We start from the raw sequence: 24245 nt of genomic DNA on the forward strand, positions 1-24245 counted from the left end.
AACTTGCCTGTCTAACTTGTCTAATCTCCCAGAACTTTTAAAAGAAGATCTTAATCATGATTCATCGAGCAAATCTTACAGGAAAAATCCTCAAGAACTATTGAACAATCATTGCAAAGTCAAACGCTTTACATTTAAATACACAGCTTTACTTGAACACAGCAACTCAACATAAATCACGACAACAAAAGAGTTCCCACCATTCTGTAAGACATGAAAGAAAGCTTTGACGTGGAGGGTCAGTATACAAATAGGTAAAAAACATAACCCTCTTTCTATAGCCGCGGTCGGCCAAGACACGTCATCAAGACATTGTGTAGAAATGACTAATGACACCTCAGGAGTACCTAACTATCCAAGTATTTTTAGATACAGATAGATAAAAAGCCAATTGTTGGCGCTGATACAATTGGTCAGAAAATTAAAGGAAGGCAGTAGAAAGAACATGATATACCGTACAAATTGTATGTCGTTCCTAACTGTAATGATGATCAAATATGGCGTCTACCTCATTATGATGTAGGTATCATGAAATTTGTCAGTGAGAAAATGCAAAGCTTGTAGTTTTTGCTCCTGGTTGCGTATACCGTTGAAGAGCAAGCAGTGATTTAAAAATTGGACTTTAAATTGAGGTGAATTGGAACAGCGGAGTGCAAACTGTCTGTCTGAAAGATTTATCTAAGTCTAGCACGGAGACTGAAAAAATGATGTCAATGTAGAGAAGAAGCATTATAATAAAATATGGTGGTCAGATCCTCCTTGAATGAAAATAAATAATTTTCTAAATCATACCTAAGTTCTCAAACTAGGATAATGAATGTTTAGTCCTTTTTCCAGCGAAAGAAAAATTGGCGCAAAAGTGAGATAAATAGCACAGGAAATCCGGAGTTTGCGTCAAAGGAAGGACCAAAATTTGGAATTTCCTGCAAAATTTATCTGAAAGCTTTAAAAACTTATATTCTTAGTAACAGAAAGGAAAGTTGTTCCAGAAAGTTCCATCTATTCCTTAATTCAATAGTATCCATTACCTGTCTTCAGTTTTTACTAAGTCAGACAAAGTCTTTGTGAAGTTTCTAATCTCATACAATTTAGCTTTAGTCGTTAGCCCAGTTTATTTGTGTCCGTATTATTATTTATTTTCCTCCCTCTTATCTCTTTGTGATTGTAGTACTTACTCCTTGGGCATCCTATCCTCGTTTCATATTCGTATTTCTTTGCCTTGTCTTGCTTTGAGACATATGACACACTTTATGAGTCCGACAAATGTCGTCATATCCCTTGAGTGAGTCAAACCTTTCGTAAAAACTAATTCTAGGTCTTTATAATTACCGCCCATCATAAGGCACTCTTACTTCACTAACTCCTCATTTACTAACACAAATAAGCACTCTTTCTTCACTAAATCCTCATTTACCGGCAGTCGGCACAAAGAATTCCACCTCCTCATTCCATTAAAACTGTAAAACCCACTTCCTGAACGTATAAAGTCAAGAAATTCCTTCTCAGATTGAGTGGGAACTTACCGTAGTCCGTAATCTTTGCCATCGGAAACACATCATGATCTTCAGTCACGGTAAACTGGTCTTAGATGAGCTGATGACCATGTAAATGGGGTTTGGACATGTGAGCTTCGTTTGTATGGGTTTTTGATGGGTTTCGGTCTTCGTTATGGTGGTTTAGGACTTTCGCTGTTTGGGCGGTAAATTGAAGTAAACCCTCTGGAGGGTCTTGTGGATTCTAATCGAATCTATTTGGAGCTTGTGTTTTGTTGTTATTGCTATTGGCTGACTGGTTGCTACAAGGAATGTAGTATTCGTGTCTTTATTATCTCTTAATAGATTGACTGGACCCTGAAGAATTTTCAGGCATTGCATTGTGTTGCAATTTGTGTTTGATGAATTTCACTTGAATGGCTGCGTGGCGTATTGTTTCTAAAAGATACATTATGAACTAGAAGTTGTTTGGAAAACATCACAAAATGATTATTTAGCTAATAGCGTGGCACGTCGTACTAACATCACGCTTGGCCAATTTTTTAGATGCCACCGTTCAATGCTCGAGTCGTGGCAATTAAGTGTGGGGCCTTTTATAAGCGATAGCGATTTAATTAGACTATGATATTGCTACGTGTGTATCATCATCATCTCCCGAGCCTTTTCCCAACTATGTTGGGGTCGGCTTCCTATCTATGTTATCATATAATGGTATACGTAACAACATAATATCCTATCGGCTAGTATCCTATTACGTGTGTATATGGTGCAGTATTTTGTACTCTACTCGTAGAACGCTCTAAAGAGTTCGAGTTGGTTGGCTTTGCCCCCGACGACGCCAAGAGGAAAGAGGACGACCAAAGAAACGATGGATGGATTGTGTCCAAAGTCGACATGGCTAGAAAGAATGTAACTTGTGAGATGACTACAGATTAAGAATATGGAAGAGGAAAATATGCCGGCCAAATATTATGTATGATACTGAATGATTCAGTATATAATTTTTTGGAACACAATTCTAATGGGAGATACTACTGCAAAAATATTTGTTAGTTGAACGTTATAGTTACTAGTTCTAGGGTTGAATTTTCGCTGTATTGATTTTTTTGAGTTGATTGGACCAGTGAACAGGGTGGTTGGGTAATTGCCTAATTGGTCACTGACTAACTAGAGTGAGCGTACATTTAAATATTCTTTTAAGGTTCCTATAATGTGCGAAGTTTAGTTAGTGGTATGGTAGTTGGTTTTTAAGGCAACATAATAATTATGGCATGCCGAAGGCATTAAAAATCCTTACTAATGTATGTTAATAAGAAAGTAGCTCTGTCTGGCTTTCATACCAAAGCTTCTGATCCGATATAAATACAATTTTATATAGAGATAGTCTACAAGAGCCTGAGAAAGTACATAAGTTACTTTTCACCGGTTTGTGGAAAATAGTTTCCCGGGACGTGTGCGAAACCGCAGTAACAGTTAGTTCTTAATTAAGAAAATTGACAAACAAAGAGTTAACGTGTTTTATTTCCCTCTTCCCGTCTAAACAAAAATTTAATGAAACTCAATAGCACAATAATTTGGTATTAACCGCCGCGGCTCATAAACTTAAGCACATTTTTACAGTTAGGGGCCCTGACCACGTATGATTTAATAGACTCATCCGTCCGGACGTAGTTGTGCCACAATTCGCCGGTGTTACCCGACCGAGTTGGGTAAGCTATGCGCGGGCGCAGCGTGTAGGAAAATGCGTGCTTTTCAAACGGGTCGGGTTCTCTTTCTCTTTGAAGTAATGAGCTATTGTTTTTTGTGATAATGTAATTGGTTTAAGATTGGATTATGGGATTAATGATTTGTTATTTTCTGTTTTTGTGATGATTTGAAACTGAGGGAGATGAAAAGTTAGAGCTAATTTTTCTATAGTCGGATTATTTTTATAAAATTAAAACAAACCTACTTATTCTATGAATGAAAGTAACCACGAATAAAACTTCTTTGATTCAATATTTACTTGGAGGTACTTATGCACCAGCAAATTGATTTATATCAGTTTTCTGCCTACAACCCTGCAATGCTTTCTACATCGCCCACACATTGTGGCACCGGAAAACTAGTTGTCACCTGTAGTTGAACTTAAAAGGTAGTAATTGCTTACTAACAAAGAATGAGGTTGAAGACAAAGTTATAAGAAGCTCGCTCTTTCAAAGTACTTTGTAGAAAGTTTTAAAAATCCTCCGAGGGCACTTTGACGAACTGCTTAAAAATCGATGATTTAGGCCGATTGATTTCTGTTTCCACTTTTCATACCAAACTTATTTGTCACTCACCAATGACTGATTTCTTTCAGTAAAATAAAGATTCAGTAGTATATGTAGAAGCCTAACCTACTAAGAATGAAGCTATAGCTTTCATACAATTCATTCACAATATTTAAAAGGCCTACAAGAAACCACCACTTTTACACACCAACACCTGTTTTCGGGAACCCAATACGCCGCCATACGAAGTGAAATGGTGCGGAAAAGTGAAGCCTGTTAGGTGCCTGTAGCTACCCAAGTTTTTGCTCACAGACAGACCTGTCACCAGGTGGTTTTGGAAATGTGTATGGCGAAAAGTTTAGTATGTTCAATATCGGAGGGATCCGAAAGAGTTTAAGAATTCTGGAAGACCAAGGAACATGGGACCCTTGCTTGAATCCTTCAAGCTAGTAAGAGACTTATATTCCTTATATGATGAATCGCTTAAAAATGTACCGTCGGCTTAGTTATAGTTATGATATTTGTATGGTGGTGGGTAGATTGTAACAATTATTAAATAAACCAGTTAGCTGCTAACCCTCGCCTTTCATTGACGCTGCATTGGCGACGAGGATAAATTACGATCTAGTTGATTAATTACGCGTGTGAAATCGTTGATTCTTATTCCAAGATGCCAATCGGGAAGTTAGAACCGTTTAATTTAAGTTCTAAACAATGGCCGGCATACATACGCCGAGTTAATCAGTATATTTTACTAAATGACGTCAAGGATAACCTTAAAGTGCCCATGCTCATAACCGTCGTGGGGGAAGCAACATATGCACTGATGTGTGACCTATGTTCCCCGGACTTTCCTGAGAACAAAACCTACGAAGAATTAGTGAAGTTGGTTACGGGTCATTTGGAACCACAGCGATCGGAGATCGCTGAGCGGCACGTGTTCAGGCTGCGGCGACAGCGTGAGGGCGAACCTCTGGCGGAGTATCTACAAGCACTCAAACATCTGGCAACAACTTGCAATTTTGGCAAATGTAAACAGTGTTCTACTCTGGAAGAAAATCTGAGGGACCAATTTGTGTCGGGCCTGGCAAATGACGCAATGCGTTCAAGAATATTTGCCGAAAGAAAGATTGAATACAAGGAAGCGGTGGAGTTAGCACTAGCTCTGGAGGCTGCAGAGAAGCACGCGGAGGTGAGCGGCAGTACGGTGCCGACTACGACCTCAGGTGCAGGCGGCGAGGCAGGTGAAGATCTGCATTACACACGTGGCGGGCGAGGGCGCGCTCGAGGCTCCCGGGGCATGGCCAGCGCGGTCGGCACGGCTGGCGCGGCGAGCACGGCCAGCACGGACCGCGCGGCGCGCCCAGCGAGCGGCGCAGGCGGTGCGGCGGCGCGCGCCGGCGCATGCTGGCGGTGCGGGAGAGCGCATCGCGCAGATAGGTGCCGTTATGCGAATTATAATTGTGATGAGTGTAAGCAAAGAGGTCATTTGAGAGTGATGTGTAGGTCAGTGAAAAATAGTGAAAATTTTCGGCAAAATTATTTGAGTGACGATGATTCGGATGATATATTTAAGATCGTGATGATGGGAGGTAAGGACAATAAACCGTACTATATTCTTGTAAACATAGACAACTTTGAAATGAAGTGTGAAATTGATACCGGCAGCCGAATTTCGGCTATTAATGAGGAAACTTATAAACGTCAATTTAGTCACAAGATTATTAAAGCGGATAATTTAATGTTGCGTAGTTATTCAGGTTCACGCATCGAATCACTCGGTTATATTGAAGTGCACGTACGATTACGGGATAGAGAAGTGAAATCGTTGCCTCTTTACGTCATTAAAAACGGAGCATGCCCTTTGCTGGGAAGAGATTGGTTGCGTGCCCTTAAGGTCTCACAAATTAATCTCTTTAAGATAACTGACGATGGATTCGTGAACCGATTATGCGCGGAATATCCCGAAGTGTTTACAGATAAGTTAGGTACATGTAAGCGAGCCATTCGGCTACAGCTGATCGATAAAGAACCGGTTTACGTTCGCGCGAGGCCCGTGCCTTTGGCGATGCGCGCGCGCGTCGAGCGCGAGCTGGCTCGGCTGGAGTCTGACGGCACTATTTACCGCGTCGATTATTCAGATTATGGCACACCTATTGTACCAGTTGTTAAGAAAAATGGGGATATACGGATATGTGGGGATTATAAGATTACGATTAATCCTAAACTCAAGCGTGATTATTACCCCTTGCCGCGTATTGATGAATTATTTGCGAAATTAAGTGGGGGAGAAAAATTTACAAAAGTCGATCTCACCCACGCTTATGAACAATGTATTTTAACAAAAGAGTCTCAACCCTTCACCGCCATAACTACGCACCTTGGAACATATGCGTACCGTCGGACGCCATACGGTTTAGCTTGTATTCCCGAAAAGTTTCAAAAGTTAATGGAAGAAACACTACGGGGCATTCCGGGTTGTGTAGTTTTTCTTGATGATATTTGTATAACAGGTAGCAATGATAAAGAACACATCAGTAATGTGCGGGCTGTTCTCGATAGGTTGCGCGAGGCGGGACTGACTGTTAAACTAAGTAAATGTAGTTTTTTACAAGAAAGTGTTAAATACTTAGGTTATATTATTGATAAGGAGGGCCTGCGACCCGATACTAGCAAACTCGATGCTATTTCCAACGCACCTAGACCGGAAAATATAACCCAGCTAAAAAGTTTCCTGGGCATGTTAAATTATTATGGAAAATTTATAAGCAATTTGAGTACGCTATTATATCCATTACACAATTTATTAAAAAAAGACGTGCGCTGGAAATGGGACCGTTGTTGTGAGCGAGCATTTAATGAAGCCAAGCGAGTTCTCCTGGGCGATCGAGTGTTAGCACACTACGAGGAGGGGCGGCCACTCGTACTGTCGGTGGACAGCAGCGCGTACGGGCTCGGCGCTGTGCTTGCTCACCGCTACTCGGACGGCAGCGAGCGCCCTATTAGCTGTGTGTCTCGCACGCTAAACGCGGCGGAGCGAAATTATAGTCAACTCGATAAGGAGGCGCTCGCAATATTGTTTGGTGTAACAAAACACCATCAATACTTGTTTGGTAGAAGTTTTATATTACGCACAGATCATCAGCCGCTGACGCACATATTTGGCGCTAAGGGTGGCATCCCACAGACGGCGGCCAGTCGGTTACAGCGATGGGCGGCACGCTTGGCCGCATACGCGTTCACAACGGAATTCGTTCGCTCGGCCGACAATGGACCGGCCGATGCTTTATCGCGGTTACCGTTACCCCAGGAGGCTCGGCTGGTGGATTCAATTAATTATATTAATTTGATAGAGGAATCTTTTCCTATAAGTTTTAAGGATGTTGCCAGGGAGACTGAAAAGGATTCAGTATTATGTAAAATAAAGGGTTACGTAACCTTTGGTTGGCCGTTAACAGTGACGGATGCCGAGAAACCATATGCTGCAAGGAAACAGGATTTATCTGTAGAACTAGGATGTCTCGTTTATAGATATAGGGTTGTGATACCGAGTTCACTACAGAAACAGGTTTTAGCGGAAATACACGATGGGCACCTGGGAATTAATAAAATGAAAAATCTGTCACGAAATTATGTGTATTGGCCTAATTTAGATAGGGATATAGAGGATGCATGCCGCGGGTGCACGGCGTGTGGCGCAGTGCGCGACGCGCCGCCGCATGCGCCGCTGCACCCGTGGGAGTTTCCACTACATCCATGGCACCGGGTACATGCGGATTTTGCGGATTGCGGGGGTACACGGTATTTAATAATGGTCGACGCCTATTCAAAATGGATAGAAGCTATTGCCATGCGGAAAACGGATGCGCAGGCAACTATCTCAGCAATGAGAGGCATTTTTTCTCGTTTCGGGTTACCGTCATTACTCGTCACTGATAACGGACCTCCATTTACCTCGCAGGAGTTTAAAACATTTTGTAAGAAAAATTGTATGAAACATGTGACCACAGCTCCTTATAGACCGCAGGGAAATGGAGCAGCAGAAAACGCGGTTAAAACCGTAAAAAAAGCAATCAAACGTGCCTTGTGCGAGGGCGAAAACGTTGCCACGGCCCTAGATAAATTTTTGTTTAAATATCGTAATTGTCAACATGCAACGACGGGCGTGTCGCCTGCGGTGGCTTTGCAAGGACGTAGGCTACGCGGGCGTCTCGACGCGTTGCGACCAGATGTGTCGGCCGTAGTGCGCAGCGCACAAGAGCGGCAAGTGGCCGCTGCAGGCGGCACGCCGCGTACGCTGGCGCCTAATGACACTGTGCTGGCCCGGGACTATAGCGCGAGGGGAGGTAAGTGGTTACAGGGCACAGTAGTCGAACAGACGGGACCGGTCTCGTACAAGGTAGACGTTGGGCGCGGAGATTGCTGGCGAAGACATGTTGATCAAATTGTACCTATATACAACAAGAATCGCCACTCGTTATCTCGAACAAGCATTGTTTCCGCTAGTAAAGATATATCACCAGACCGGGAGGTTCCCCCGGTCCGTGAGGAGACTGAGGACACATTTGAGGACGCTTCTGACGATGTCGGTGAGAATTCACAAAAGACTGTTACTGAAGCGGCGTCAGAGCCGGTAACCACACCACCACCGCCAGGAGCGTCTGCTCGTGCTCTGCGAGCTTATAATCGGGCACGTCTTCATTCATAGGACTGTATTTAGAGATAAGTAGATATTTAGAGATTATAGATAAGACTAGCTTAAGGGGGAGAAATATGTACCGTCGGCTTAGTTATAGTTATGATATTTGTATGGTGGTGGGTAGATTGTAACAATTATTAAATAAACCAGTTAGCTGCTAACCCTCGCCTTTCATTGACGCTGCAAAAAAGACCTGTTCTTAGTATCAACGGAAAACTTTGAAAGGGACAGTAGGTCGATAGATAAGAAACCCAGACGTATGGGCATGCTGACTGGCTTTATTTTTGAAACGGCGCAGGCTATTTTTGTACTAGGTCATTCAGATAGCGACAAAGAAAGTTGAACTATTATACGTAAGCCAAAAAAGGACGCAAACATTATTTGAGAACAGTACTTATTGGACTCCATTGTGCCGCAAGAGAGCCAAACTAACTGCTTAGGTCAGCAATTTCGATTTATATGAAATAGATTTAGAAACACAGACCTCTGGTAAATTATTCATGATAACAAATAAAAACAAGAAGGCCCAACGTCGACCTACCACGTCGTTCCAGGTGTCCGGAAGACATATATTTTTAACGCATATATGTGCACCCGTTCCGAACACATACGTCCTGTGTTTATTCTTGATCTATCAACGACGAACTTAGGAAATATATTATTCCAAAATAAGCCTCATCTTTCAGTCTACCTTGTTTCTTAAGTGCCAGTTGTTATCGTATTCTCAAACGTGTCGATCAATAGAAGCTCTAGTAATTCCCCTTCGCCATTCATGACTTAGTTCGTAGAACGCTTATCAATGGTTCTAAATATAGCTCACTGAAACTTTTTGCCTTCAGTCACGTAAGGACTGGATCCCACGAATTTTGTTGCCAATTTTCCGTCTGTGACGTTTATGGGTAAAGTTTTTTGACGTCATAGAAGTTCTATGTAATATCCTATCTGTTTTTGAAGTCATCCTTTTGCAGTTTTTTTGGTAATGCTACTTCTGCGAATAGATAAGGGTCGTTTATTACTGCAATTTGCAACTGAACGATTTTAACAGTAAGTATCCTTCGTTTAATACTATCCATTAAATAATTTAATTAAGATCCCAACTTACAGCAAACCGGAGAGTCGCTACCAAAGAAATGCAATTCCATAAAATAAAATTCTTTAAATGCCAAGAGTCTCAAGTAAAGCTGTTTGCACGCCCGAAGACTTTGCAAGACCGTTGCAAGCGCAAAATCGATGAGAACTTACTTTCAAAGGGGGATTTACTGAATTTCGTAACAGTGGACTTAAATGAAACTAGACTGGTATTTTCAAGGTTTTTAGGTAGAGGAGTACGTATTTTATGCTTACTCATGTCGCAGTGCCTGCAAACAAATTTTCACTAACATGATATTTTTAGTGTTCCTGAAACTATAATTTGTAAGTTATTTAAAGCCTAAAAAAATGTTAGATACATCAATACGTCTGCCACTGTTTAATTCTATATATAGCTATGGTCTTTCTAAGAACTGAGTGTTAATTACCTCAAAAAAAGTGGTTTAGTCCTGTCGCTCAGTGTGCAGTCGTCCTTACGACGCAACGTATCTGGGCCATCGTCCGGGCCGCTCCAATTCTCCGCCGATGCAGCGTTTAATTTCCGCCCTGTGCGTTGAATCTATATCATAATGTATAGCGTTTAGTTAATATTTGACTTCAGATATTACATTGTTATTATGTTCTTTATTTTTTTCTGGAGGGGAGTTGAGATGGGGTTTGTGATGATGCGTTGACTTGATGAGCTTAATGCTGTAATATCCTGAGGATAATTAAAAAAAAAAAACATGAAACTCTTGTCGCTGTAATGTCAATTGACATTAAGAGTGTCGCAAACAGGATGATATTTTCTGATAAGACACTTAACAGTTTGTGTTTCATTAACAATTCACGTGCACTAGCTTAAATAACGTAACATGTAATGCTGAAGCTACATAAATAGACTCAAGTTATATCGCAACTTCTACCTCATATTTTCGCAACCAAATAAAGTCTTCCTAAAACAAACTACATCACCTACAAAACCGTTTACCGCAAGAATCTGCCAAAAACTCCCATCCACAACATTAGGAGAAAAACCTTAAATCCGGAGCGTACACGAGAGTACTCCAGTGCTGCCTCGAGACTCCACAAAGCGTGCTCCAACGGTAATTGGGAACGTCGCCCGAAGCTGCGAATTCTTTACAAGCAACTGATATTGTTGCGCCACTGTTGCTTAGTGTGGCCAAGCTGGAACTGTGGTAATTTTTTGGGAAAGAAACGATGGATGGATTGAGAGAGTTGTGGCTAGAGAGAATGTTACTTGTGAGATGACGGCAGACAGAAAAGCAACTGATATTGTTGCGCCACTGTTGCTTAGTGTGGCTAAGCTGGAACTATGGTTATTTTTTGTAAAAGAAACCATGGATGGATTGAGAGAGTTTACTTGGCTGGAAAGAATGATACTTGTGAGGCTACGCTAGACAGAAGAGTATGGGAGAAGAAAACATGCTGGGCCGACTTCAAATAAAAAATTGGGATAAGGGCAGGATGATGATGATGACGATATAGTTATTTTTTTTGTGGTGCTTCTTACAAGCGAACGGCGGCAGAGTAAAGATTTTTATCCATTTCAATGGAGCTTTGATTTGTTTGAAGAAAATAAAGCACTGAAGATAGTTACAATTACTGCAATCATTACAATAAGTGCCGGTAATAACTTAGTGTTTTTGCATTATGCAATAACTATTAATATGTATGAGTGCATATTCATTGATTCATCATCCATGTAAAAGATACTAACTCAATATGTTTCTTTAGCTCGATCGTATACTTATACGATACTGACTATTCTTTCTATGACAATTTAGTTCACCATTGTTTAACATGAGACTAGCTAGACCTAGAGAGATTTCATCACTAGTTTTGATCGTACTCCAAGCCTCAATTTTATAACTTGGTGGACCGGAATCAGTTTCCAGCAGACCACAAAGTGCTCATCAATATTAATTCATCTGTGTCGGTACGGAAGTGCTGGTGAATTCTTTATTAACTTCATCTTTTGTTGTGTTATGTTCCGTATGCTGTGGTTTTCTTTTATGTAGTAAAGATTTGCTGCTACATGCAATGAAATAGGTATTATGTTTTAATCCCTTTTCTTATCTACGTTTTTAGGATCTATTATGATCCTCAGAAAGCTTTACGTTTTACGCTTTCAAATGCATACGTCTATTAGCCCTTCTTTTGCACACCATTATTAGTTCTTTATCTTAAGTTTTTAATTGAATTGTAGTGGCGCCACAGTCGGGCAACAGTACGGAATGGACGTTTAAATATTCTGGCACCGTTTCAAAATGCTTGAAACAAGTGCCGGTGGTAGATAGCGAACCGGGTGGAATTGGGGATGTTGAGTTTATGAGTTCAAGTGCTAAAGATGCTGGGATTTTTGGAGAAATATGTATTCTATTGAGATAGTTTTGAAAAGACAAAAAATATTTTGTTTGCTCCTAAAACGAAGATAAAAAATCACGGCTCAATGAGCTGGACTGTAGTTGACTTCAGGTAAATCAACCAACGATCTAATAAAATAGGGTTTATGAATAGCTCCCTAAGATAAGCAAATATAGGACATCTCAGGAAATCAATCATTATTGCCGACCTATTTAATGTTACTCAATTAATTATAAGACAAAAAACGTCTATCAACTACATGTAATTCTGGTGTTTTATAGCCAATCTTTTCTACATAACTTGCAACCACTTAGCAACACATCCATATAATAAAATCTTTCTCATACCAAGCCCTTGAACTTTAAACCGAGATCGAGACCGCAATTCGATCTAGACCTCGTCTAGTTGTGAGGTAGCATCTATCGACAAGTAATATACACCGAAGCCACGGACTGACGCTCCAGTCGTCTCCACATCGGTAGTTTAACCGCAGTTGAGCAGTGGTCTGATGTATCTTGGATAGTCTGAAGTTGGTTGATTTTAGAAGCAAAGTTGGCTAGGAAACTTTAAGATTGCGAAGATGTGAACAGTCAGATGAAATAGCTTTTGCACAAAATTTTAACACGCTTATCTAGCTTCACTTGTAACTTATGTATGTACGAAAATCTTGGAATCTTAATTTGACCCACTTCCCGGCCTTCGATTAGGATGAAATTTTGCTCACGCTCTGAGTTCTGATGATAATACATGACTAGCTATGAACCGTTACAAAAAGTGTGCTTTTTAGTTTTTTTTTAATATTTCTTTTTTGTATGCATAGTACTAGTTGCAAAATTTGGATACGTCAAATAATTTGTCGGAACTGTATGTACATTGGACGTTTAATGTGCGGTTGTTGCACATTTTCGTGTGCAATTATTTTGCAATAAGTTGAGTTATTATTCTCGTCCTATGTGCTATTAAATGCTGATTCAAATGTATTTCTGTTTCAGGTAATGATTCATCTTCTATTAGCATCATGATTGTGAGTATGATATAAAGGTATACTTTAATCTGCCTAGAGTGGATTGTCAAGGATTTAGGCACTCAGATGACTCCACATATACTACTTATAGTATACTTAATTTAGGTTTTTCTAGGCGCACAGGAAGTCTAAACTTATTATAAGTAAAAAAAACCTATTAAAAAGTAGCGTCCCTAATCTTCACGCTTCTAAACACAAATTGAGCATACAATTATTATGTAATAGTTTGTGCACATAACGCTTCCCTGCATTATCAAGTCGTTGACCCAAATACCTGGACTGCAGCTGCAATAAAATAAACCTTATTACCACATGCATAAGATCTATACCCACACCTGCCAGGATAGCATCTGTTTTTCCCTCCACTTTTTAAGCTACGCGATAGTCAACCTTATGTGTAACTGTTTAAAGCTGATTAAACATATAATTGGTTTTTACGTGATTACAGAACAATTGTTTACGCCGGATAGGATTTTAATGTTGTTTTAATTGTTTAGAGATAGTGAGATGGCAGTTCATTTGCGTAAATGTACGCGGTTTTAGTAGAATTAACTGATTTTTATGCAATGAGGGTTTTCTAAAATGGCGTCCACGAGGTGGCAGCACCGAGTCGTCAGGTCCAGGTAACTGTCAAAGTGCTTATCTTTACTATGAATAGTGAACGATTTGTGTTTTTTTTTATTTTATAATTAAAGCACTGCATTATTGTTTTACTTTTGCGGTTGAGTAAATAAAAAAAACTAAATCATATTGTGTTAACAAATTTTTCAACAAGCTTTTCCTTAGTACCAGTGACTTTTGCACCCTCTCTCTTAGCTCAATTTTTAGTTCGGAAACCTTATTCTGACCGTAGTCCATAATAAAAACAATAACACTTCCAATATAACAGAATTTCAATAAACAATAAGTTCGGCACCTACAATTCCATACTATTTGACAGCTGTTTGGACCAGACGCATACGTGGCGCCACCCGGTGGCAGAAAAAATTGAAAAAACCCTCATTTTGTCCGAAGAGATATTGGATTCTGGAGGTCACATGATGCATGGCGTGATGGGTTCTAGGTATAATCTTTTCTTACGTATTTTTTTGATTACTTACTTTGGACTGAATTTACGTATTTTAATAGGTACGGTGCGTTCCTCTTCCAGATTTGGGCATGTATTAGTAAGGCCTGGTTATGAATTCCTCCTGTAGCAGTTAAAAGCTAAGGAATTTCCTTCATTCCAAAGCCTAATTTACCTAGAAAAATCTTATGAAAATTCCCATTAGGTACTCCATCTACTTATGCCCTCAGCTGCCTCGTTTCACCTGGCTTCAAATCATCCAATATTCTGTCCGGCTTCTAATTAAAGGTAATGAGCGCATGACCAATTACACCATCTGTTGCCATCTGCCGTCTTCGCGAATAACATTGTTTCTTTTCGTGGTAACTTTGTTGTGGTACTAGTGGCGCCATCTAGTTTGGGACGGCGTAAACTCGCGAATTGGTGTGTGTTTGTTTTGATAGTTTTCTTTTGTTTTTTTTTGGGGAGCTTGCAGCAATAGTTTGTGTATTGTTTTTGTCATATTTTAATCTTTGTATAACACATTATTTTTGCGTAAAAATCAGTGACCTGCTTAAAATTAAAATTACAAGTTTTACTTTGCTTTTACCGATCGATATGTACTTATTCTTCTTACCTACTTCAACAAATTACTACTATACTCCAAAGATGACAAAAAGATTTTTAGATTTATTACTTATCCGAATTTATTTAAAACTTACCTCAACATAAAAAAAACTCTGCCATTTATATTCTCGTCTTTTCCTTGTCACCATAGCTGTGCAAAGCTAACAGTAGCGTAGACTAGCCACCTGGTAGCAGCTAATGACTTATCTAGATTATAATCTAGTCTAGATCTGGAATGCGGACACTTGGCCGCATCGCAAGGACTATCGTGATTAGTTTGTGTGATTCACTACCAGTTACTTAGGCTTTAAATTAAAATTGACTAAGTTAAACTTGCTTATAGGATTAGTTCGGTTCTTGAAGAAATTTTTGGGGTCCAAGTTTCACTACAAATTGCGTCTGAATTAGGTCAATGGTTTAATCTTAATTCTGTTGAATATTTGATGTAAAATTATTCTAGAATTTCGTAATTTAAGAATCTTGTCTCCGCACACTCATTACTACTTCCATTTCTCCAATTCTGAACAGAAGAAATGGAATTGGTTGTGAGTTTAAAAACTTCTCCGCTCTGGTCCACTTTGGTTTAATCTGGGTGGAGATCAGAAAGGCAGTCGCTCCATGTAAAACACTGGAACATAGCTACCTATATACTGTTAGAAGACGGTGGAAGACGACCCCAACGTAGTTCTGAATAGGGTAGGTACGTGATGAGAAAAACTTTATGCCTTCTGTAAAAAAATTGCATTGAACATTCTTCAAATGCATCTGCCAATGCACCGATGACTAATTTGCTATTACGACATCCTTCGATAGGACTTACGCGTGCTTACGCTGCCATTGTTGCAATCACGTAATATTGCCGTACAATGCAGGTGGAGTACCGAATGGTACCGATAGTTACTGTAGTTTTGACTTTATTAAATTGCTATTATAGACGCCTAACCTTCAGGAATGAAGAGGTGCCAAAAGAAAAAGAAGAAGAAAGTGCTATTTTATAGAAGAGGCGGTTTGCAGATGTGAAGAAGGATAGTTTAAATTAGGTAGATAATAAATGCAATACTTGAAGGTTTAAAATAATTGCAGCATCTTCAAGGGTGAGTAACATACATAGGTACAAAGGTTAAGGGTATTGGGGGTTTGGGTGGATAAGATTACTGGGTTGAGAAGGTCCACTATGCAATCGCTCCATATAAACACTGGTACTCAGTTTCATCCAGTTTCATCAGACTGGAAGCTGATCCCCCGCGAAAAGGCTAGCCAGATGATTGTTCATTTATGGCAAAGGCTTTACCTGTCCTTCTTAATCCGTACTGTAAAATTATACAGCTCTGCTGTAATGTAATAGAAATACTAGTGAATCTAATATCAGAAAATTGGATACCTTGCATAAATTAAACGCTAAACAAACACGAGTACAGCATACGATATAAATTCCCCCATCAGTAACATCCTCCCTCGCAGATTCATCTCAATATAACTAACATGTCACTCTGTGTAAACATGCGGCATAGACCATTTATTCATAGATAGACTAGACATATCGTCCATCTGTGCTTTCTATGGACTCAATTCTGCCTACTAAGTTTTATGGGCACTTTGTTTTACCCTGGTTATTCAGTGTTCCCATTTTATAGGAGTTTTATATGCACTTTATGTAAAATTAAGACTAAGTTTAGATATTAAAAAACTACAGCTTAAAAACTAAAACTTCTAACCAAAATAAAATCTCAACTGCTTTCCATTCACGTAGCGTAAATTGGATCCGAAACTGCATTAAACTCTGCGCGAAATGATATTCGTGGCAGTTTTAAAAACTTTTCCCGACGTTTCATTTGTATATCTGACAGTAATCCCTCGGCTCGGTGGTACACCACGTGTCAACAATTTTAATAAAAACTCCATACTCGGATTGTGTCTTGTTTTATCACCCACCATTCGTTGACACAAAGTTTTTGCTGAAATTCTGATTTCTATGCGCTTTTATGGTCGCCTATGCATTGTTGACTGTCTTTTTGTGTTTGTACAATGAATTTGTTAAGGCTAATTGTAAACTAATTTCTTTTGGTGTTTTGAATACTTCTGAGTAATAGATGACTCAGCTTAGTTGAATAAATGACACACTTAAATGATTAATGGTATGGAATTACGAAGACTTTATAACGGGTTTATCATCGTAATTATTAATTACTTACCATACTAATAGTGGAAAATAAAAAAAGAAATAATCTATGAAGCTATTTGCCTCACAGATGCAAAGCAAACAACTCCACTAAAGTTTCTAACCTCTAACAACTTTATCTCAACACGAGCTTATAAACATTGTCTCGATCATCTCTGTCTTACGCAATATCTCCGTCCCACTCACTCGCGATGTTTACAATTTTCCCGCTCGCCGCTTCAGTCGCGCGGTAGTCGCACGCGCAAGTGCGCGCACCGATCGATTTTAAATCGATTTGTTTTTAATCGAGTAGTGTATGTGCGTGATATAGTATCGGTGACAAAGAGCCATTGTTTTTGCAATTTGCAACAACTGGTTGAGTGCATTCCAGTGTGTGGTGGTTTTTTAATTCAGTTTTTTTATTGATGAGTTCTTTGATAAGTGGTATGTGACAGTTTTAGTCGTGTTTGATTGGTAATTAATCGTTGAAATTATAATTATTTTAAAAGCTCAGTTTTTAAGGAAAGTTTTTTGAAGTTTTCTTGATTTGTATGGATGATACATACGGATTTGATGAAATTGTAGGCGATCAAAAATATTTTCGAACACTGAGATGATAAGCGTCTAATATAGAGCATTAATTATAATCTTTAATATCCAGAGCGGAATTACTAATTACTTTGAAAATAATATTGATTTATTAATCACCTTGGTTATAATTAAGTTTCCAGTTTTTGCTATTTCAGATATCATAGTTTCAAGATATTAAAATCATGTGTACATGTACTTAGCAACTAACATTAATTCGATCTACATTAATTACAACTAAGATTGGAATGACACAGTTTACTAGAAATACTTATTTAATTGGTTTGTTTTTATTTCCCCATATTATTTGACTTTACCTTTTAGCTCAATTTCCTTCTATTCAACACCATATAATAATTAAAATGTTGTTTTTGATTTATAAATCAGTTTAATTGGTACAATTGTATTATACCAATAGAAATGAATGATAGAGTTATGTCGTTGCGCTTTGTCAAAGTTTGTAACATGATGTGAAAAAAAAAAATCTATGCCACTTCATGGTCCCTATTCTATACAGGAATAGTTATATGGAAAAAGTAGTTTTTAGTTGATTCAGCTAGGTATTTTTGCTCTGTCAATAGACAGTGATTTTGAATTAACAATGAAAATATAAACAACGTATTCTTATTCTGTTATGGAATACACTCATGTTAAATCTAACAAAGCAAAACAATACAAAATTATTCTAGAATCTCTATCAAATAATAAGCAGACAATTGTGGTATTTATTACAATTTGTGGTTACCGACGATAACCGAGCCAATGTTATCCGGTATAAACATTAAACATAAACATAAATTATTATTATATTAATATTACACATGCCCACAATTTCCTGTATAGCTTTGCATTGCTCTGGTTTCTGTTCGTAGGTAATAATGAAGTCTCAACTGATTTATGTCGTGTCTGTTTTGTGACTAAAACTTAATCTTTGGTAGTGACGGAGCTTTCGCAGTCTTGTTGTCGTAAGGAAATTAGTTGTGCTAGTCTAGATGCAAGTAATATATGGGACCTATTATACATAGTATGACACAGACATGAATTTAATATACGCTATTAACTTGAAGCTCAATAATTTACAATAACTTTAAGATCTTATGTTATTTATATGGTGACCATAAAGTCATCTTTACTTAAAACTGATTTTGATGAAAAATTATGGCATACAAAACTGTCTATCATAGTTCATGAAATATGTATATCTTAGTGACAGACTGGAAGACGAAAAACTAAGAGAAATAGGGTCCCGTTGTACCTTTTGGGTACTGAACTCTAAAAAACATGTATCTTTTTGAAACAGCCAGAAATTGTCTTAAAACTTTCACCGCGTTAGCACGACTTATTGTTTAAGAGGTGAAAGGATTATCGATATTGGTCAATCCGTTTGAAATATTGAATGAACATGCAATTTGAGAAAGTGCCTCTCCATAGTGTTCGTAAAGATCGTTTGATTGGCTCATTATTAATGCGTGTTCTTTGTCTTTTTTTGTTATATCTGACAATGAAAATATGTTTTTTCGTTGAAACATATGAGATTAACTTTGAATGTAAGTTGAAATTGCAAAGCTTTTGATACAATTTAAATTGCTACTTTTTACTTTTCGTGAATTAAGCCATAGGGTAACTCGACGTCCAAGTATGTTTGGATGTTTTTTTTAAGAAACACCATTAGCCATTATCTTACAGCTAAAAACCGTGTTGAAATCGGTTCATCCGTTTAAAAGTTACCTTACTAGTCAAACTTATAACCCCCACACATTTTGCATGGGGTTTAAAAAAGAATTTCTATGTTTATTTATCGGCGTAATCGATGTACATACATAGAAAAAAAAAACATACCGGCCGAATTGAGAACCTCCTTCTTTTTGGGAAGTCGGTTAAAATACATGAATTTGTTGGATTTTGGATACAAATTGCTTTAAACGTAGAGACTAGTGTCTGAAGTAGGTAAGTCCTATATTACAGAACACCAGGCTTTATTAATATATATTGGGAGCTTATTGTCTTCGAGACAGTGCACCTTGAAGATTATCAAAGATCTTAAGCAATAAACAATGGTGCGATTAACTAACAATAAGTAATATAACAGGTGTTTAGAACGACATTTGTAACTGGATCCTAAGACTGGTTTAGTGTCATTATTAACAAGGTATGTTCGCAAAAAGGGTTACACATCTGTTTGTGTAGAAATAAATAGCATAGAAAATATGTTACTTGTTCGGTTAAATACTGGACTACATTGTATACCGGCGTGAAGAGCATGTTGCCGATGTGAAAACTATGTAAAATCTGTAGAAAAGACAGCGGTGGTTCTTAAAAAAAGCACAATATTAACCATATCCCAATATGATACCAAAACAACACGAGGCTGTTTTATTTTTTGATGATGAGAAATAAATAAATTATAGCTTTTGCCCGCGTCTCGTGAGTACCAAATACTTGGCGGACGTAGATAAAAAGTAGCCTATACTAAGTCGTTCTCGATAAAAGGTATCTGTAACTGAAAGAGTATTCAAGATCGGAGCAGTATCACTTGATAGCGAGTTCAAGAAAGCACAAAAAATATTCAGCTTTATAGTATTGGTAGAGATTTCGGGGGATGTAAGAGCTGATATGATAAAATTGTTGATGAAGTGACGATCTACGAACAAAATTAGATTGTAGATTAGATTATTATCGCCTTGTATTAGAGCCGACCGCGGACAATTTGCAAATTCGCTAGCCACTAAATTTGAATATTAGTATGCCAAACATACAACTGAAATGCTAAACGAAAGTAGATTCTTTTACTGTTATTCGCAGCGGTAAAGTTCATACAAGTATAGCACTTGAATATATTTTTTTATTACATTGGTAGGTACGTAAATTATTTCTCCATACCACACCGCTGTTTCTGGTTTGTACGTTTAATGTGGTAATAAAAGATCGATATTTCGATAAAAATACAGTTTTTTGCGAAACTGTTATTATTTTGTGCTCTTGTAATGATTTTAATGAAGATCTTTGTGAGGTTTTTAATAATGGAATGGGAATTTGTGGTTGGAATGCCAACACTGAAATGTTTTGTGGAGTATGTGGCTATGAAGTTAAAAGAACTGCTACTTAATTGTTCAACATTTTAGTAAGTACCTTACTGAAATTATTATGGGAGGCAAAATAAAAAATTTAAGATCAAAATGGGTATTTGAGATGAATAGTGATACTTGAATTTTACAGATATCAAGCATGATCTAACACAAAAAAAGTCAAAAGAACTCCACTCTTTAACTCAGTTAAACTTCTCAATAAACACCTACTGTATTTTGCAAATAAAAACGACCACAAAAACTACTAAGTAGTTCCTGAATACAAAACGGTCTGAAAAGGACCAATTACAGCTCACAGTTTCATATTGAGAAGCCAGATAGCTCTAGGCTCGTTGGGAAAGGAGCAAAAAGCTCGGAAATATAAGCCTAGTTATGGAAACTGTCGTGGAAACGCTAATTAGTTCCTCTTTGGAGGCTTTTTGTGAAAAGGATGGGTTTGATTTTAGCAGTCTATTTATGTGTTACTACTTTCCTTGGAATTAAACTGTTATTCTGTTATAGCCTTTTTATCGTCCCACTGCTGGGCATAGGCCTCCTCTCACACGGAGATGGATTGAGCTTTAATAACCACGCTTGCTCAATGTGGGTTGATGATTTCAGACTGAATAGTCCAGAATACCTCAAGATGTTTTCCTTCACCTTTGTATCAGCCATTGGTGCCCAAGATATTCTTGAAAAGTACATCAAACTTAGAAAAGTTGCATTGGTACTTGCCTGATCGAAACCCACACCCTCATACTCGAAAGTTTAAACTACTGAGTCGTTTATCATATCAATTGTAATCATATCCTCATTGCTAGCAACTGATTTATTTTCGTATTCATAAGTTTTTCTCGTACATCTCTATTTTCTTATTCAACAGCAGACTCTACTCGATCATTAAATCGATTCTCAATACCGATTGCATAATAATTGAGAACATAATTTGTGATTCTCTCCGCACTCGACGTTGCATGTCGAAGAACGTTCAGTGTAAATAAATTAAATTACCTATCAATCTTAACATGTTAGCATATTAATGATAGATAGTACATACGCACGCGATTGGTAGTTCAAAAAGGTTAGAACTGCCACTACTTGGGAACTTTGGAATTGAAAGGGTTGTTTGCTTGATCAGTATCTGTTTTGCCATCATTAATCGTTTCTACTATCCCATGCCAACGTCTTCCAATTTTATGTTTGGTCAGCGCATGTTTTCTTCTTCCATACTCTTTTTGAATCAGTGTCTATCCTTGTACATAAAGAAGTGACAATTGTCAATAATTTTATTGTCTTCTCTTTATATTATATAGTATTGTCATCAGAATTCATAAAATTCACTTATTCATGTAATTTTACAATGCTTGTTCACTATACATTATTTTGATTTGACAAGTAGATGTTTTCTTTGATTCTAATAATGCCTCCAGTTATGATATAAATATGCTTTAATAAGTGTGCCTTTACCATTGTACTATGCTTTTCAATAATAGTTTCCTTTATTTCATCCATTATCTAATATATATTGAACCTTTTGTGTTATATCTGCGTTGTGTCAGTCCATCTATTAGTAATGATTGCGATGTACGCAGTCAATGATTTGTATCATAAATATCATATTTATTGGACTTTAGATAAACATTGTATTGGAATTGATTTGTTGTAATGTAATTATTCTTATTTATGTTATCATAATATTGTTGTTCATGTTTATCGTTTAATGATTAGAAATGAAGCAAAACATCCTTACGAGAACTCATTTTTGGCATTTCTTCCTTTGACTTTTACCCTTTAAATATTTGTATGCATTCAGCCACTGAAACGTAAGACCTCAAAACTATTACAGTTAGATTTTCCAGCATCTTACTATCTCCAACCGTTGCTAGTCATGACACGTCATCACCAACCCACCATCCTGAACAATTTGTGTCAATTGTCTCCGGCGTGCGGCGTGAGATCAATTCGCAAATCGATACCAGCTTCGTTGTATGTACCGCCTAAAACAGATGGCTTTGTTTGGACTTGGTCGTCTGGTAACGATCATTGTTCAAAATAAGTAGATCTGAATTCAATTTTGAAACATCATCCTTTTTCAAAGTGTCGTCATCCTTAACCTATATTTTACCTTTACTTTATCCTGAAAAAGTATGACGCAAACAACTATTCTGGCTCCCAACATAATCTTTATCTGGTAGTCTTAGGACGTCCACTGCTGAAAATAAGTTTCCAATGTGGTTGATACCAAAATCGTGAACTGCAAGTCCATTGAACCAAAACTGTCTCCCAATTGCTTGCTTTGTTTTTCAATCACAAAATAACAAATATCCCACCACCCGGACGTCGAATATCTTCAGTCTTACAGCCGTGGGTACAGGCAGAACAATATACAACGGTACTACCCACAATTAGAGGTTCCCACGGAGTGTCTACACTAATTACCTTGTACGCCACGTTAGATCTGGTTGTTTTTTGACTCTGTTATACAATATCTGTTGGGTTTGCTTTATGGATGCAGTTGGATGAGAATCTTTGGTTTTTTCGAACAGTTCAAACAGTTGTTTGTTTTGGGTAGTTACCGTGATACCATGATTAGGTTACCTAGGTCAAGGAGGTTAGATAGACAACCGCTCCATGTAAAACACTGGTACTCAGCTGCATCTGGTAAGACTGGAAGCCGATTCTAACATACTTGGCAAAAGGCTTAGCAGATGAGTTAGTAGAATACAGTGGAGTTGTTCCTATGTTGCAAATGTATGGTTTTAGTCTGTACGTAATCAAAGCTGCGTGTTCCACTCATGTTATTTAGTCTTGATGGTTGATCAACTAAGTCACAGTCTGCCAAAATTGGATCTTTCGTATATGCTTGTTTAAAATGTGCACGACTACAAGTGTCGGATGAGTGAGCTCATGTTCAGCTCATATACTTTAAATCTCTTCTCAGTGTACGTTATGTTATAGCTCATGCTGTTCTTGAGAAAGTGCTGACTGTTTTATTAGACATCCATCTAGATTTTATGATCAGCCACTGCGAATCTTCAGACGCTGAAATTGAAGACTTTTCAGTAGTTTACTTTTATTTATTGACCTGTCAAATGCCATCCACAGTTTCTATCGTCTATTTGAATGTAAACATAACAGCTACATTAAATAATATTATCAATAGTTGCCAAACAATCTTGTCCTCAATTCCCTGGCCAATGTCCGGACTTGTGGTTACGAACTCGATCCTCTCAAGTTTTACTTTGATATAGACCTAGATAATGCACCTTGAATGGGAGTTTGGACATCGATGAATTGATCTGAATTTTGACTTGAATTTTGAATTTTGGACGGTGGTTTTGAGTGAGATATTTTTGGGTGATAGGAGCACCTGGAGGAAATTATCCCGGTCCAACCTCATTGCTGACAGAGACTAATGATGGTCACGATCCCCAATCTATGGGGAAACGACTTTGATGATGATGATGATTTTTGGGTGGAAACCCTAAAATTAATGGTGGTACGGATATATAAGAAAATTCATTATAAGGCAACATAGTCGTACACTTTTCTCCTTTTAGTATTATCTCTGATTAATATCACACATTGTCAGAAGTTGGATGATAGCCTATAAAATATAGACTTGTTGTTACTTCAAACTTTTGGATACTTATTAGTTATTCCTTTCGATAAGACTATCTTCTAGCTGATATATTTGTCGTGTCTGACTTTGTCGGACCTCGCCACCTTGGGAGTTACCAACTTGTAAGTTACGGACTTAGCTGGCTTTGCAAGTTGCTGAACAACTTAGATTGACATTTGCGGGGATAAATTTCTAAGTTCCATTACTTGTTTATTT

The 24245-nt window shown here is 38.0% G+C and overlaps 2 protein-coding genes across 2 annotated transcripts in view; both read left to right on the plus strand.

Moving 5' to 3' along the window:
* Positions 1 to 4415: 4415 nt before the first annotated feature.
* On the plus strand, positions 4416 to 8453 carry LOC110371520 (uncharacterized protein K02A2.6-like). The gene is made up of 2 exons (XM_064042271.1): positions 4416 to 4937; positions 5763 to 8453. The coding sequence occupies exons 1-2, from the start codon at positions 4416 to 4418 to the stop codon at positions 8451 to 8453; spliced, it is 3213 nt and encodes a 1070-aa protein (XP_063898341.1).
* Positions 8454 to 16986: 8533 nt separating this feature from the next.
* The window catches only part of LOC110382381 (protein enabled), a 62786-nt gene continuing 55527 nt past the window's right edge, over positions 16987 to 24245 (plus strand). Inside the window, exon 1 of the mRNA XM_064042456.1 lies at positions 16987 to 17228. The gene's annotated coding sequence lies outside the window, so the exon portion shown is untranslated. The remainder of the gene's footprint in view (positions 17229 to 24245) is intronic.

This window comes from Helicoverpa armigera, chromosome 28 (assembly GCF_030705265.1).
Source record: "Helicoverpa armigera isolate CAAS_96S chromosome 28, ASM3070526v1, whole genome shotgun sequence".
NCBI classification, from domain to species: domain Eukaryota; kingdom Metazoa; phylum Arthropoda; class Insecta; order Lepidoptera; family Noctuidae; genus Helicoverpa; species Helicoverpa armigera.

Bases quoted from the DNA above. Each gene is read 5' to 3' on its own strand.
- LOC110371520 (XM_064042271.1), top strand. From the start codon at position 4,416: ATGCCAATCGGGAAGTTAGAACCGTTTAATTTAAGTTCTAAACAATGG. The intron at 4,938-5,762 runs GTGAGCGGCAGT...ATTCGGCTACAG, and splicing joins CTGCAGAGAAGCACGCGGAG to CTGATCGATAAAGAACCGGT.